Source organism: Myxine glutinosa, chromosome 12, assembly GCF_964187855.1.
Source record: "Myxine glutinosa chromosome 12, kmMyxGlut1.1, whole genome shotgun sequence".
NCBI classification, from domain to species: Eukaryota; Metazoa; Chordata; class Myxini; order Myxiniformes; family Myxinidae; genus Myxine; species Myxine glutinosa.
Genome location: NC_136272.1, coordinates 9,497,680 through 9,514,848, shown reverse-complemented (window position 1 = coordinate 9,514,848; position 17,169 = coordinate 9,497,680). Strand labels below are relative to the sequence as shown.

The window sequence follows — 17,169 nt, the reverse complement described above, 5'->3', positions numbered from 1 at the left end:
TTACATATAGGGGATTTACCATTAATGCCTAACTAATTAACATACAGCCACGTGAAAAAGCAAGTACACCCCATGTAAAGTTTTGACTTTTTCAACATGTTTCTATTTGATCTTCATTTATTTTGATCTTCATTTCAACAATATTGATAGATAAAGGTGATATAATATAACAAATATCATGAAACATTTTCATTTTGTAGTCCATTGTATAATTTAAATAAACATAAATGCAAATTTCGCATGTGGAAAAAGTAAGTACACCTTTGGCTCTAATAGGTGGTATTGCCCCCTTTGGCAGAAACGACCTCAAGTAGGCATTTCTTATAACTGTCTACCAAACTCTGACATCGACCGGGAGAAATTTTTGCCCACTCCTCCATGCAGAATTATTTCAGCTGTGCGATGTTTGAGGGGTTTCTTGCATGCACAGCTCGTTTCAAATCCCCCCACAACATCTCGTTGGGATTTAGATCCGGGCTTTGACTTGTCCATTCCAGAACCCTCGATTTCTTTCTTTTTAGCCATTCCTTGGTGGATTTACTGGTATATTTAGGGTCATTGTCATGTTGCAAGGTCCACCTTCGGTTGAGCTTCAACTTTCTGACAGATGGCCTCACATTATCCTCAAGCACCCTCTGGTACAATGAAGAATTCATAGTGGATTCTATAATGGTGAGCTGCCCAGGCCCTGATGCAGCAAAGCTGCCCCAAACCATAATATTTCCACCACCATGCTTTACAGTTGGTATCAGGTTCTTGTGGTCAAATGCTGTCTTTGGTTTTCGCCAAACATGTCTTCTGGTACTGTGGCCAAATAGCTCTACCTTTGACTCATCAGTCCAGAGCACATTGATCCAGAAGTGCTGGTCTTTGCCTCGGTGTTCATTGGCAAACTTTAGGCTTGCCACGATGTTCTTTCTGGACAGCAAAGGTTTGCTCCTGGCACACCTCCCATGTAGATCAAATTTGTGCAGCCTCTTTCTTGTGGTAGACTCGTGCACTTTGACATCAACAGTGGCAAGAGCTACCTGTAGGTCCCGTGATGACATTCTGGGGTTCTTAGAGACTTCTTTCAGCATCTTGCGGTCTGCTCTCGGGCTGAACTTGCTGAGGTGGCCTGGCCTGAACAAGTTGGCAGTTGTTTGGAATCTTCTCCACTTGTAGATGATCTTCCGGACAGTCGAATGATTGATTTCAAATTGTTTGGAGATCTTTTTAAATCCCTTACCAGACTCGTAGGCATCTATAACCTTCTTTCTGGAGGCCTCAGAGAACTCTTTTGATCTAGGCATGGTGACGCCACACGCTTCAACAATAAAGAGCAAACCAAACTAAATGTCTGAGGTTTAAATAAGAGAGGTTCCTCCAGGATCCCCTCTAACGATGTTCTAATCATTTGCACCTGACCTGGTGCACCTGATTCTAATTTTAGGTATTTGAAGTAGTGATAAATGTAGGGGTGTACTTTCTTTTTCCACATGCGAAATTTGCATTTATGTTTATTTAAATTATACAATGGATAACAAAATGTAAATGTTTCATGATATTTGTTGTATAATATCACCTTTATCTATCAATATTGTTGAAATGAAGATCAAATAGCTTTTTTTTTTTTTTTTTGTATACTGAATCGAGGCTCGTGAAAGAGTTAACATTTACTTCACAAACAAATCAACCAGCCAAACAAAATATATAAAAAGAGGGAGCGGAAGACATGATGGGGAGAGAAGGGGAAGCACACAAACACAACCTTTGAGAGCAGGGAGATGTGTGGGAGGTAGAGGGCTTGGGGGGAGGAGGTGTGGGAGGTAGAGGGCTTGGGGGGAGGAGGTGTGGGAAGGCGGGGGGGGGGGGGTGGGGAGAAGTATAAAACACAAGGACACCAAGGACTTCCAGGACAGAAGTTGGTATTTCAACAAAGTGGAATTGGGGTGAAATTAGTGGGGGTAAAAAAGCTCAAGGTTTTGGATGGGGGAAGATAAGAGATTGTGGTGAACAGCTGTTTTAAAGACCTGGAGGGTGGAGTGGGATTGAAGAGAGTGAGGGAGTTTGTTCCAGAGGCGGGAGAAAAGAGGAATGAAGGAGTGAAGGTGAGCAGAGAGTCTTGATTTTGGCAGTTTAACCATAAGAGGGTTGCAGGCAGATCTTGTGCGACCTGTAGGAATATTTGCGGGACAGAGCCCAGAGAGAGCTGGGGGGGCAAGGCCAGAGAGGAGTCAGTAGAAGATGGAAAGACCACCAACCTGCCTGCGGTGAGTGAGTGAGAGGCCCTTGGAGTTAGCTTCATCGCGGGAGATTCCAATGATTCTGAACGCTTTGGTTTCAACAGCGTGAAGACGAGCTAGGTGTGAGGCAGGAGCACCAGCCCAGAGGGGAGAGCAGTATTCCATTGAGCTGTGGATGAAAGCCTTGTATATGGTGAGGATCTCAGGTGTGCCAAGGAAGGACTTCGCACGATGGAGGATGCCCAGTGGGCGACTGGCTTAGGAGGCCAGATTTGAAATGTGGTTTTCCCAGGAAAGATCATGGCAGATAGTGAGACCCAAAAGCTTGAGTGACAGAACTTGGAGAGGATTATTCAGAAAGTGGATGGGAGGGTTGTCCAGTCGGTCTTTTCGGAGAGACATCGTAAGACTGTGAGATTTGTCAGGATTGAAAGACATGTTCCACTTGATTGCCTAGTCCAGCGTTTCTCAACCTTTGATGGCCCATGGCCCCCCTACCGAGTCGCTTAACATTCGTGGCCCCCTGCCCTTCAATAAAAGATGCAGATTTCGTTTTATGAAATTTATTTACTCAGTCTTAAAAGATAAATCAAAGTAAACATTTTTCTAAGCAATACAATCAATGAGACACTTGCTGTTGGGCTTGTCTGACGAGGCCTCTTATGTCCGGCTCCGTCTTGGACACAGCAAGGCGAATATCGTTCCCAACGTCAAGACGGTTTCTGGACTTCGTTTTAATGGTCGCAAGGTCAGAAAATCCAGATTCGCAAAGATATGTTGTGGCGAATTGAATGAGCATTACGGATGCCTTCTTGCTGAGTAGTGGATACGCATCCTGAACAGACAACCAGAAGGTGGAGAGGTCTTCTTTGTTACTGAAGACCAGCTTCATTGCTTTTGAAACCTTCAACTCTGCCAGCTCCTCTGCTTCATCTTCAGTAGGTTCAATTTTGGCGTTGAACGGGTCTTTGTGCCACGGAACATCCAACGGTGCATCGTCGAAATACGATTTGAACTCAGCGGAGAGATTGTCGAGATGTCTAGTGATGCAATCTTTGATGCCGACGGGAAGCTCAATCCTCTGCGTCTGCAGGTGCTCGTCCAAGAAAGGAACCGAGGCAGTGGACCCGGCCTTGATTCGTGCCTGCCAGACTTCCATTCTAGCAGACAGTCCGGCAAGCTTGTCTTGAACGTCACTGACTGTCACATCACGGCCTTGCAAGGACTGGTTCATTTCGTTGAGTTGGCCGAATATATCGGCCAGGTAGGTGAGCATCATGACAAACTCTTCATTGTCGAAGTGGACATGGAGGTTGTTTTCGTTGTCTCGCAGGAAGATTTCCACCTCAACCCGGAGTTCATACAGCCGAGAGAGGCATTTCCCCCTCGATAGCCAACGGACTTTGGTGTGGAACAGAAGTCCAACATGTTCCGCTCCCATTTCGTTGGCCAGTAGTTGGAAGAGCCGATGATTTTTGGCCTTCGCATGAATGAAGTTGATCACTTTGACCGCGACGTCCATGACTTCCAGCAAACGAGGCGGAAGAGTCTTTGATGCAAGAGCGTATCGGTGTAGCGAACAGTGGGAGGACGTCACATGGGGCCATTCGTTCTTCACAAGCGTGACGAACCCTCCTCTGATGCCGACCATCGCTGGGGCACCATCAGTACAAATGTGCTTGAAATTCTGCCAACCGAGTCCGTTAGCTTCAAAAAAAGAGTCCACAATAGCTTTGATATCTGCCGCTGTCGTTGTGGTTGGTAGGGTATTGCAGAACAAGAACTCTTCCTTCATCCTTCCCTTTCTCTCGTAGCGAGCGAAGGCGATCAACTGGCTCTCCAGGGCGGTGTCGGTAGACTCGTCTAATTGAAGGCTAGCCTGGAGCGTGCTTTGTTTGATTTCGGAGCAAACTTGACGGCACACATCAGCAGCCATGTCGTCAATCCGTCGTCGGATCGTGTCATTAGAGAGCGAAACTTGCTGGATTTTCTTTTTCGCCTCTGGTCCGATCATCAATTCCACCATTTTCTCTGTACATGGCTTGATAAGGTCCTCAGCAATAGTGTGCGGCTTCTTGCACTTCGCAATTCGGTATGCCACTTCGTAGCTGGATTGAAGAGCAGGTTTTTCTTCTGGCCGGAATCCAAATTTGGGAAGTGTCGCTTCACGGTCATATCGTGATCGTTTCGCAGACAGAGCGTCGATATTATCTTCCTTCCTTCCGGGATGCATCTTGTCACGATGGTTTGAAAGTTTGGAAGGACGTAGTGACGCATTTGACATCACGACCGAGCAGTGCAGACATTGCGCGCAGTCCACGCCATCTCGACTGACATTCGTGAATCCAAACTTGACATAGCTGTCATTCCATTTTCGAGCCTTCGACATCTGAGAAAAAAATTGCAAATACGAATTTATTACTTTTGTAACGGTAATACAGTAAGGTTGAAAATTAGGTTTAGAAAGGTGCTCTGGAGGGAAGGAGAAGAAAGGAAGTAGAGATGTAAAGAAGCAGAAAGGGATGGAGAGAAACTCATCTCCCCTTTTTTAGAGAAGGTTAAACTCATCTACCCTTTTTACTTTGACACTATGACCGGAGACTCGTCACCTTAATTGTACATTACAAGCTTCTGCATTCTGAATCGCAGTTTTTCGGCGTCCGCTCGTGGCCCCCCGGTCGAAGGCCCGTGGCCCCCTTGGGGGGCCACGGGCCCCCGGTTGAGAAACGCTGGCCTAGTCTGTGATTTTGTCCAGGTCTGCAGAGAGTGAGGAGGCTGCAGACTGCAAATCTGAGGGATGAAGAATGGAGCGACAGAGAGTAGAGTCATCAGCAAAGAGATAGAGAGGATTTTCAAGAGAGTCAGAGAGATCATTGATGAAGACCAGAAAAAGCACAAGGCCCAGAACACTGCCTTGGGGAACTCCAGCCTGAACAGGAAGAGGAGATGAGAGAAACCCATTCAGGGCCACACGTTGACTACGACTAGAGAGGAAGTCCGCCAGCCATGCGTGGAGATTTCCATGGATACCAAAAGAGGAGAGTTTGGTGAACAGAGCGGGGTGCCAGACCGTATCAAAAGCACGTGATATGTCAAGGGAGACAGCTCTACTTTCCTGTTTGGCATTGAGGACCTCCATCCATTGTTGAGACAGCAGAAGCAGCATGTCCAGAGTGGAGTGACCAGGTCTGAAACCAAATTGATGATCAGAGATCAAGCCATTGGAGAAGAGGAAAGATTTCATATCTGAAGCAATGATGGATTCCATGACTTTGCTGATAATTTGGAGAAGGCTGATTGGTCTGTAGTTGTTGGGATCTGTTTTTGCACCTTTTTTGTGCAAAGCGGTGATGTTGGCAGATTTCCAAGCAGATGGCAGATGACCTTGAGCAAAAGAGAGGGTGACGAGAACAGAGAGGGGGAGTGGAAGAGCGGAAGAACAGGATTTTAGGACCCGTGGGCTGATGCCGTCAGGTCCAGTTGCAGAATCAGAGTCGAGGGTTGACAGAAACTTTTCCACCTTGTCAGGAGGAAAGGACACAGAGTCCAGGAGCAGCTGGGTACGACTGGGTACGGTGGGTACAGAGAGGGATGAGTTTGGGACACAAGATTTAGAGGCAAACACAGAGTTAAGGCATTCAGCTTTTTCACGTGCGGAGTCAGCCGTGTGGCCGTTTGAGGTGAGGGATGGGATGGAGGGGGAACAAACACCAGAAACGGATTTAACCAGACGCCACCAGGATTTGGAAGAGGGAGACAGATAAGAGTTCGGTCCTGAGAATGGAGAGATATTGTTTCCTGGCTTTCCTGAGGGTGGACACACACTTGTTTCGGGCTTTGTGAAAGAACTGAGATGTCCTTCCTTTGGATTTGCTTTCCAGGAGACGAAAGCAAGTTGTTTCTGGGCAATAGCCTCACCACAAGATTCCATGTACCATGGACGGGAGGAAGGGTATGACGACTGAAGACGAGATGGGATAAATCTGTGCATGAGAGAGAGAGAGAGCAATTTACTTTGGAAGAATTCCCAGGATGAGTTTATGTCAGAGGCGGTAGAGATGGGAGACCAGTCCAGATGATTGATGGCTGCTTGAATACCATGCCAGTTGGCCTGAGTGAAATGCCAGACTCGTCGATGTTGAGGAGGCTCTCTGAGAATGGTCAGAGAGATGTCCACTTTTACAAGCACTGGATCAGATGAGGCGATTGGAGCAGAAGAAGAGCAGCAGACATTTTCAGGGAAGTTAGTCATAACCAAGTCCAGAAGAGAAGATGCTCCGTTGACTGAGATCCGGGTCATGAAATTGACAGATTGTGTCAGTCCCAGTGAGTCACAGAAGTCCTTTGCTGAAGAGCCATGGCTGGTGAGAGAGGTACCCACACCCAGCCAACTGGCATGGTGACAATTGAAATCACCACATATGAGGAAGATAGAGTTGGGATGGGTAGATAGAAGTTGGTCCATATAAGACAGCGAGATGTAGATGGAGTCATCACTGTTTGGTGGACGGTACAACACACATATGAACAAAAGGTGGGAGCGAAGGGGAAGCCGTAGCCAAAGGTATTCCTGGGGGTGAGGTGGAGAGAGGGCAGTGCAGGGCGAGTGAGGAAGAGTTTTTTTATAAAGATAGCAACCCCACCTCCAGGACGAGGCTCAGGTCTATCATACCGGAGGAGGGAGTAACCCGCGAGAGATACTAAGGAATCAGAGACATCATGAAGGAGGAAAGTTTATGTTAAGCAGATCACATCTGGTTTGTCAGAAGCAACCTGTATGGAGAGATCAATCAAGTTTGAGCGAAGGCCCCGGATGTTTGAGGTCCATACTGTTAAAGAAGAGGAAGGGGAAGCATCGGATACAGAACGGGGGGGGGGGGGGCGGGGGGAGCGGTAGGGTAAGAGGAGGAAGAGGTAGGGAGAGCTGTTGAAGGTTTCAGAGATTTCAGAATAGCTTGGAGAAAGGGAAGAATGGGGCGGACAAAAGGTTTGATGGTGATTGGGTGAGGCCCAGTGAGGTGTTATTTGAGGAGGGGGAAGAGTGAGGCAGAAGGTTGGGGGAGATGAAGGTGAAAGTTGGAAGGGGGAAGAAGCGGGGAGGATGCTTTGAGGAGGAGGGGTGAGAGGGGAGTCCAGGAGGGGAGGAGCGAGGGAGAGTCTTGGAGGGGAGGGGTGTGGGGGAGTTTAGGAGGGAAGGGGCAAGGGGGGAGATTTTAAAGGGATGGGTGATGGGGAAGATTTGGAGGGGAGGGGCAAGGCGAAAGATTTAGAGGGGAGGGGTGATAGGGTAGTTTTGGAGGGGAGGGGTGATGGGGAAGTTTTGGAGGGAAGGGGTGATGGGGAAGATTTGGAGGGGAGGAGCAAGGGGGAAGATTTGAAAGGGATGGGTGATGGGGAAGATTTGGAGGGGAGGGGAAAGGGGGAATATTTGAAAGAGATGGGTGATGGGGAAGATTTGGAGTGGAGGGGCAAGGGGGTAGATTTGGAGGGGAGGGGTAAGGGGGTAGATTTGGAGGGGAGGGGTGATTGGGAAGTTTTGAAGGGGAGGGGTGATGGGGAAGTTTTGGAGGGAAGGGGTGATGGGGAAGATTTGGAGGGGAAGGGTGAGATTGCATTTTGAAAAGTGTACGATTAATGGGAAACGAACATTGATTGCAAAATGAGTTTCTTGAGACCTTCGAGTCAAAAATACGTTTGAGGATGCTGAAGGATGGGTGGAGTGCTGGAGAGTTTAGGGAATGTATGAAAGAGGCACTGTAAGAGATGGAATTTTTTTTTGGAATGAATAGATTTGGTGAGCAAGTCTAAAGCATCCTTTTATAGAAGAAGAAGAAAAAGGTGTTATAGTATACGACAGAATACAGTTCTTCAGGGGACAGTTTGAACATTTTTAACAACGTGATCACGAACAACGTTGTCGAAGAACGAACGAACGAACGAACAAATAAGAACGAACAAATGGATAAGAACAGAGAAGGAAAAAAAAATTTTTTTTTTTTTTTTTTTTGAAGACATTTTAAACAAGGAAGTATGGGGTGAAAAGACCGGGCAAAACAGAGACCGAAAGTAATTGCAGCGCAATCGAAGAACCGCTGAGACAAAAACAAAGCCTCAAGCCAAGGTCAGACATGGTAGCCTACTACACTAGGCCTCAGAATACGCGACACGAACTAACCGACGATTCTGTACACAGGTATGAAAAAGCAACACCGAGAATCCCATTAAAGACACACCAATAGGTACACACACCGAAAGAAAGATAGTTTTGACAAAAACACAATTGTGAAAAATTACTTAACTTCGAAAGCGTGAGCGCATGGACAGCTTTGAAGAGACGTGACCTCCAATCGATGTTGAAATATGTATGTTGAAAATGTCAAAACTTTACATGGGGTGTACTTACTTTTTCACGTGACTGTAACCCCACCCCTCGTCATCGGGACGAAGATACACTTACGCGACATCCGGTCTAACGGATTCCCTACTTATGGTACATGGGGGGGGAGGTTCTTCTTCTTCATCGTGACATTTGGAGCATGGTAATCTATACACTTCTACCCGGACTAAGGTATTTCATTGCCTAACCCCACTGTTGTGGAAAACCATTCAGGTCCGCACAACTTTAGTCCAACGGTTTGGTTTAATTGCATTTAGATCATCACATCATTCCTGTAAGTAGAAATACACAATAAGCATACGATGCGACATCTCATAAAGCCATTCATATCAGTCAATGCAAGCAAGCTAGTTATTCTATAAAGGCGTACCATAAACGAGGCTACAGATGTAACATGTCACAAGGGAGAAGTCTCGGAGCACTGACACAGCAACGGGTCTTATAGTCACGCCCCTAGCGGTGACAACAATGACAGCGAGCAGCGAGCATCCCCACCCGGGTTCAGTACGGATACGATTTCACTACATTCACCCCCCCCCCCGTCAGAATTATACGGCCGCGTGGCTAAAAGCGAGTGAGCGTCAGCATGAATAGGGCGCGGAGTATCAGTCGGCCCAACCGTAGCGGGCCGGGCGGCGAATTTCTCTGCCAGCACGCGTTCGAAACTCCCCGGGTACGGCGTCTCGTAACCCTGTATCCCCGGTGTCAGAGGCGTCAACAGGGTCGGGTGATGAAGGGGGTAACGCCAAGTCGTCGGACCCGGGCAGTCTCGACGGGGGGAGGGTCGGTGGACTGTCGGCGATGGGAGCGTCGGGAGAGGCCATAGTCTCATAGATGGGTTCGACCGGTTCGTCCGATTCCCTACTAAGGTCGTCGACCCCGCAAGGGGCAAGATGACGAACGGAGACAGTAGTCTCACGACCATCAGACGTCATCACACGAGCATGCTCAGGATTAGCCTGGAGAATCTGCACTTTGTCCACAAGGGGGTCGTACTTGCTCGCGCGAACCGCCCGTTTAAGGTAGGCCGGCCCGGGCCCAGCGAGCCAACTGGGCAAAGACCGTATACACCCCGAGCTCCTGGGGTGGTGGAAAAGTCGCTCGTGGGGAGTTTGGTTAGTTGCCGTACTCAGGAGTGCCCGGATTGAGTTCAACGCCGCAGGTAGCGACCAAGCCCATTTATCGAGGCCCCGGCCGTGGGTCCGGAGATGGAGCATGACGGCCCTCCAGATAATCCCGTTGAAGCGTTCGATCTGCCCATTAGCCTGGGGTCTGTACGGCGTGGTGTAACTAGACGCAATGTTGTTTTGGAGCAGATAGCCGCGCACCTCCTGAGACAAGAAGACTGCACCCCGGTCGGTATGGACATAGGCCGGGTAACCGAACATTGAGAACAAGTTCTGTAAGCATCGCATCACCGTGGCAGCAGTCATGTCCGCGCACATATAAGCAAAGGGGAATCGTGAGTACTCATCAACGATAGTGAGCAGATAGCGAGAGCCGCTCGACACCGGCAAAGGGCCCTTGAAATCCATCGCCAAGCGTTCCCACGGGCGTGTAGCCTTCACCAGAGTCCCCATAGGAGGGTTATAGAAACGCGGTTTGATTTCCGCGCAGATAGCGCAGTCGCGACAGATACGGCGGATATCGTCAATCGAGTAAGGGAGATTCCCACTCCGCACGAAATGAGCGAAACGCGTTACGCCGGGATGGCCCGCAGTAGCATGCAGCACCCGTAGGCCCTCCAACGAGGTGATACCAGCACATGTAGTCGGGCGTGATAAGGCATCGGCGGCCTGGTTATCCTTCCCTGGGCGATATTTGATGGTGTAACAGAAGTCGGCGAGTTCGATACGCCAGCGAGTGATTTTCTCGTTCTTAATGCGCTGGGCGTGTAAGGTGTCGTACATGAACGCAACGCTTTGCTGGTCCGTGATGATTTGGAAGCTCCGCCCGAGTAGGTACGGGCGCCATCGCCGAATAGACTCGACGATCGCATACGCTTCCTTTTCAACGGACGAGTGCCTCCGCTCAGCGGAGGTAAGAGTCCGTGAAAAGAAAGCCACGGGACGTCCCCCTTGGGAGAGGGTCGCCGCGATGGCCTGATCCGAGGCGTCACTTTCGAGGACGAACGAGCCGCTCTCGTCGATGGTCGCTACGGCGGCTCGGGCGATGTCGGTCTTAAGACCTTCAAAGGCCGTCAATGCGGCCGAACTCAGGGGAAAAATGTCGCAGGCCACAAGGGGGCGAAGTTTCGCGGAGAAATTTTGCACCCATTTGGAGTAATGGGCGAACAGCCCAAGGGCGCGTTTCAGGGACGCCCGATCGCAGGGAGGGGCCATGTCGAGCAAAGGTCGCAGACGTTCCTTATCCGGAGAGACAGAGCCATGGGTCACGGTGTACCCCAGAAGATCTATGGTGCGTAGGGAGTATCGGCACTTATCCTCGTTCATAGTCCCCACCCGGGTTCAGTACGGATACGATTTCACTACACCCACAAACAACAATATTTAATATCATGTCACCACAATCACCGTGTTTGAAGTTGTAGTACTTAGAACTTCCTTATCATTACTCATCAATGTAGAACCAACTCAGATATAATCAATATGGAATGTTATATTTTTTGTCACTTACAATCTCTCTAAAAGTAAATAAATCAAAAACCCACTTCCGCCAACAGTATAATCGTCGGTCGATTACCTCAGTCGTCTTCTTCCTCACTCCAATTTCTTCAGCCACAAACATTTCATACAACTTTCAAGAACACAGCAATGAACAATTGGTAAATCTGAAAGAAGAATGACAAATATTGCATTTCATCGTCCACGTATTAAATTTGTTATGAACAAAGTTTTTCGTATTCTTTAAATTTAAATATATACAGCAGTTGAAAACAAGTTAATTCACCTTAAATATACTTTATATATACTCCCTGAATAGGAAACGACATAATTAGATTACAGTTTCATCCATAAGTTCAGTTTTCAGTCTCCAAATGCCTTTAATATCGGTATACATGAATCTTCTCTTGTTCATCATAAAATGAAATCTGTTCACCGACCACTACGTATCGCATTTTAATGTGTGCATTGACAAGAACTGAACAAACATGTCTGAATTGATATTAAAAAAGAAACCAAATGTGTCTGATATGAGAACATGTCACTTACCTTTGCAGTGTCAGCAGCACTGAAAGCTCCGAGTCGAAATCGAGGAAGAAGTCTCTATCCAAGGATGTGGCAGGACACAAAAAGAACGTAGCGGGGCAAAAGTTGATTGAAAAAGAGACCATGGATATCGGAAATGTAAAAACAACAACTCCTTAAAACCTACCCTCTGTTTTCAACAATTACAAGGATAACAATCAAGACTATTCTTCATGTGCACACATCAGAAGCTTGTTCTTTTCCACATAATTATCAACTATCTCTATCTAAGATACAAAGCTCCATTTGTGTTTACTTATTTATTTATTTATATATGCTTCAAAAACTTTTTTTTAAAAGACTACTGAACCAAATCCAACCAACTTTTGCAGGTTGCCTCGGGGTACCCCAAGTATGGTTTCTGCAGGGTAGCTTATCTGAGGGAGTGGGTTCATGGTGGGGTCAAGACCCCAATTCTCTCTATGTAAATGTGTACCGTGTATCGCACCCCCGGGGGTATCCAGTATTACAAATCACCTTATATCAAGAAAGTTTAAACAACTTCACAAAATGCATTATGATATTATTGAAATCTGAATGAGAACAATTCGAAATTTTCAAAATGTTTCATTTCACTCATTTTAAGCGAAGGTTAAAACCAAAGAATCCAACACTGAGCTTCACAGTGAAGCAGATTTAATTTTTGTTCACGCTATTTATAATCGGCAAGGATTTCTGATGGTGATGTCAGCTGACTTCCAAACAGATGGAAGATCACCTCAGCAGATGGAAGATGACCTCGGGCAAAAGACAGAGTGAATAGAGCTCAATTTTTGTGACGTACAACATGTTTTTTTTTTATTTATTAAATCCGCCAGCAAAGCGATGGTGGGTATTTTTGATCATAGCTGATAAAGCTCAGCCATCCCACACTTCTTGAATAGTAATTGCCCAGCATGGCTTGTTTGCTCATATACCTCAGGAGCCATTGACAAGTGTTCATCATATGTTGGATTAGCTAGAAGAGGTTAACTATGTTCATTAACTCTTCGCAAGCTGAAAAGTGAAAATGACGAGCTCACAAAACATCTAAAAAGTATTTACTTTTCCAGGTTTATAAACATTACCTTTTATTGGGTAAACAGTTTATCCATTAGTTCACTATTTGCCCAGTTGTGTTGTGATCCACAAGGTATTTGGTACCTGTGTTCTACCTTGAGATGAACTCTGAAACCTGATATTGTATGACGATTGTTCCTGCAGGTGAAATTGACCATGTACACAAAATATTTTCGTACTTGGGGCTGGACATTCTCGTTCATGGTTCTGATTGGGATGGCAGGGCAGAGTGCAGCAACCTTGGGGCAGAACCTGTGGCTCAGTGACTGGACTAGTGAGTCAATGAACAATTCCAACTCAAACCTTGGCCTTCGCCTCGGAGTCTACACTGCTCTCGGACTTGCACAAGGTGAGGGATATTTAAATGGAAACATTTGGTGGAAGACATAATGCTCACCAGGCGAGGCAGAACTCGTACCAACCAAATTGCAGGTTACAGGTACCAACACCCACCCTTCAAATCATCCCTAAATCTTCCATGAAGAGGTTATTTATATATAATGGAGCAAATGTATGTATGTATGTATGTATGTCCGCACTTCACCCATTGGTTGGACAGCTGAATTGACGTCACCCACAATTGTAACCTGAAATACTTAACCTCGAGGACCCAAAAGACCCCCACCCCAGTCCCCCTGAGGACCCTGAGAACCAAAAATACCCCAAAGACTTAAAAGACCCTAAAGACTGGAAAGACCCAAACCAAAAGGCCCCGAAGACTCAAAATACCCCGAAGACCTAAAAGACTGAAAAGACCCGAACACCGAAAAGACCCCGAAGACCTAAAATACCCCAACGACTGAAAAGACCCCAACGACTGAAAAGACCCCAAAGACTGAAAAGACCCAAAATATTGAATGGACCCCAAAGACCCAAAATATCGTGAAGACCCCAAAAAGACCCCAAAGACCAAAAAGACCCTGAAGTCCTAGAATTTAAAAAAGACCCCGATGACCAAAAATATCCTGAAGAGCCAAAAAAAAAAACCCAAAAGCCCCCCAAAAAACCGAACACCGAAAATACCCCGAAGACCCAAAATATCCTGATGATCCTGATGACCCTGATGACCCTAAAGACCCAAAATATCCCAAATACCCTTAAAGACCCTGAAGACCAAAACACCAAAAAGACCCCAAAGACACCAAGACCCAAAAGACTGAAAAGACACCGAAGGCCCAAGAGACCCTGAAAGGGGAACCCAAAGGCAAGTTTTTTTTCTTCTGAAAACCATTGACCATCATTAATCACAGTCTAATTTGACGGGGATTTTATTTTATTTGTGAATCATAAAGTGCCAAAAAAAGCCCTAGAGTGTCGATTTACGAGTTTGCCAGTGACATCACATTGTCGACTCACTGTGATCCTGCCGGCGACAGTACATAGAGACAGTGCATTCTGAGCGGGATGTTGGAGGGGGCGGGGTGTGTGGGTCGGTCATGGGTATTGTTAGCTAGGGTGACGGTTGTTGGGGGGATGGTGTGGGGTGGTCGTGAGTATTGTTAGTTATGGTGATAGTTGATGGGGGATTGTGTAGGGGTGGTGAGGGGTGGTCGTGGGTGTTGTTAGCTCGGGTGACAGTTGATGTTTGTTTGTTTTCTGGAAAATTGAGATGCCTCAAAAACCAAGGCCCCCTAAGTTGAACAGAGAGCCAGCAATATTACCAAAGGAAATCATCAATAAATCAGTCAAGGCAATTGTATCAGCAGAAATTATCCTCAATAAGAGATGGCAGAAAATGTGTTGTACGCTTGGAACAAGATTGCCCATAGGGTCGCCCTTGGGGCGGCTACTCTGCTCGTATAATTCAATAATAATAATAAACAGTATCTCTCAAGGTATCACAAGGTGTTGAATAATCAATACATAAAAACAAGGTTAAAATTTACCAACAAAGGTTTGAAAAATATAGCTGAGATTTAAGTTTAATTTTAAAAGCAGGAAGGTACCTTAAGGAGCGAGTATTCAGAAGCAGATATTTCCAGAATCATGGGATGATCTTTGAAAACGCCCAATAAGCTATCTTATCTTCAATCTGGTTCTTGGCAATGTGAGAGGTTGGAGAGTTGCTGAATGAAGTTATAAGAGGGTGAATTCTCAGAGACCCATTCATTGATGTGCAGTATGTGGGTGCTAATCCTCAATGTATCATTAAAAATATGAATAAAACTTTGAAATCGCCACTTTCCAATATGGGAAGCCAGTGTAACTGAGCCAAGTCCAGGAAATACGATCGCATTTGAAACGTGATTTTTTTTTTCATCTCCACCAGCTGATACAGGCGGACAGGTCCTCGGTCCAATTAACATCCATCTAAGGCACTCTGCACTCTGCTCTGCTTTACCTGCCTGTAAAGCACCAGTGCAACGGTTTATAGTCAGGTTAAAAACAAAACCCAGACGAGACTGCTCAAAGTAATATGGGATTCCGTGAAGATTCGTGAGTCTGCACCGGTGGACAATTTGAATGATAGATTTTATCAAATATAAGTTGACAAACGCATGATACCTGTCGTGGGAATGAAAGTAATGGCAACTTAAAGAAAATCTACAAGAGCAAAGTTCAGTTGACAGTGGGATAACAGGGGAAATAATTGGGCACAACCAGCAAGGGAATAACCAACAGGAAATGAAGAGACAGAGACAGATACAGACAGACAGACACTGAAATGAGCAGATAGGAAGGACAAAAGGGGTAAAAATTATTTTTTCGGGATGGAGATGACACGAGGTTGTGGTACACTGCCTGCTTGAAGCCCTGGAGAGAAGAGTGAGACAGAAGAACCTATGGGAGGTGGTTCTATAGACTGGAGAAGCGCCGAACAAAGGAGTTGAGGTGAGTATATAGTCGGCCTGGATTTTGGAACTTTAACCTGGAGGGGGTCACTGGAAGAACACATGCACCCTGGAGTTGCTGGGGAGGGTCGGAGGACTAAGAGAGTCGAGGGAGCAATTTGGAGAATAGACAGTATCAAACAGAGAACCCGACTTGCCCGTGACTTGAGAGCAACACACCTTGTCCTTTGGAGACACACTCCACCAAAATTGGAGATTCCAATATCCATGAGAACTTTATCTTCCACAGAATCCAGAAGAGATATACAGTATGTGATTCTGGCGCACTAGTGCAAAGTGGAAAGCATTACTCCATTGAATTATGAACAAAGGCCGTGTAGACTAAGTCATTCTGATTTTCCAAGGAAAGACTTGGATCGACAGACGATGCCCAATCTGTGTCTGGATTTGGAGGCCAGCTTTGCTTTATGGTCAGGCCAGGAAAACTCATCGCCGATGATGAGGTCTAGAAATTCAAGAGACTGAACCTCTTCCTGTCGATGATCAAGGAAGTAGATAGGGGGGTTCATTCTTCATCTGTTTGACGACCTTTCCAGGGTAGACAAAGGGGAGGCAAGAACGAACGGTAGAACAGGATTTGAGAACATTGGCAGTGTTGCTATCTGGCCTCGTTGCAGAAGCAGGGTCAAGGCTGGACAGAACTTTCTCTACCTTCTCAGATGACAAGGACGCGGAGTCCCATACACAGTGCATACATTGGGGTAAGACTGGGACAGAGCAGGATGGGTTGGGTACATGATATTTGGAGGCAAAGACAGTTAAGACACTGCCTTAGAAATTCGGTATTTAGAGATGGGATGAAGGGGGAACAAACACCAGAGACAGACTTGACCAGGTGATACTATGACTTGGAGGAAGGAGACTGGTTAGAACGTTTGGCCCTGAGATTGCAAGATGTTTTATCTTTACTCGTGAGGTACCCGTGCTATGCACGGGTGGGAGGCCAGAAGCAAACAGACAATGCAGAAACGGCGAATGCTAAAGCATGTAACCAATAAATTCCACATTCCTGTAGCACCTTCAGTCGCACGTCAGACATGGACAGCAAGTTCGTGAAGGACTTCCATGAAAAACGTACCCGCACGCAAATAAACGGGTACGTTCACATACAGAAACATCGATCGTGGGGCCGTGGCGAATCTGCATATGGCGATCCGCGAAGTTCACGTTTAGAAAGTAGAAACCATCACGGCATTTCATCATTCACTTGAACTCGATATCTTTTTTTCATTCCAAACTACATAACTCCAATCACAAATTAAATAGCATTAATATAAAAAATAAACTTTTAACAACATTGTTAATGTTTCCTTCATTGTAAAAACTACCAAGTCAACAGTTAAAAGGATTTTGAGCCGATAGGTGTTACGGCCTCGGCAAGATCGATGAGACAGTGATCTGTTAGCGTATACACCGCCCAAATGGCT

At 46.3% G+C, this 17,169-nt stretch overlaps 1 protein-coding gene across 1 annotated transcript in view; it reads left to right on the top strand.

The window, feature by feature from the left end:
- LOC137438237 (ATP-binding cassette sub-family C member 2-like) overlaps positions 1-17,169 on the top strand; it is a 94,549-nt gene that overhangs the window by 43,247 nt on the left and 34,133 nt on the right. The window contains exons 15-18 of the mRNA XM_078766242.1: positions 2,913-2,973; positions 3,145-3,581; positions 11,804-11,930; positions 13,035-13,239. Of these exons, the coding sequence (XP_078622368.1) occupies positions 2,913-2,973; positions 3,145-3,581; positions 11,804-11,930; positions 13,035-13,239 (830 nt within the window). The remainder of the gene's footprint in view (positions 1-2,912; positions 2,974-3,144; positions 3,582-11,803; positions 11,931-13,034; positions 13,240-17,169) is intronic.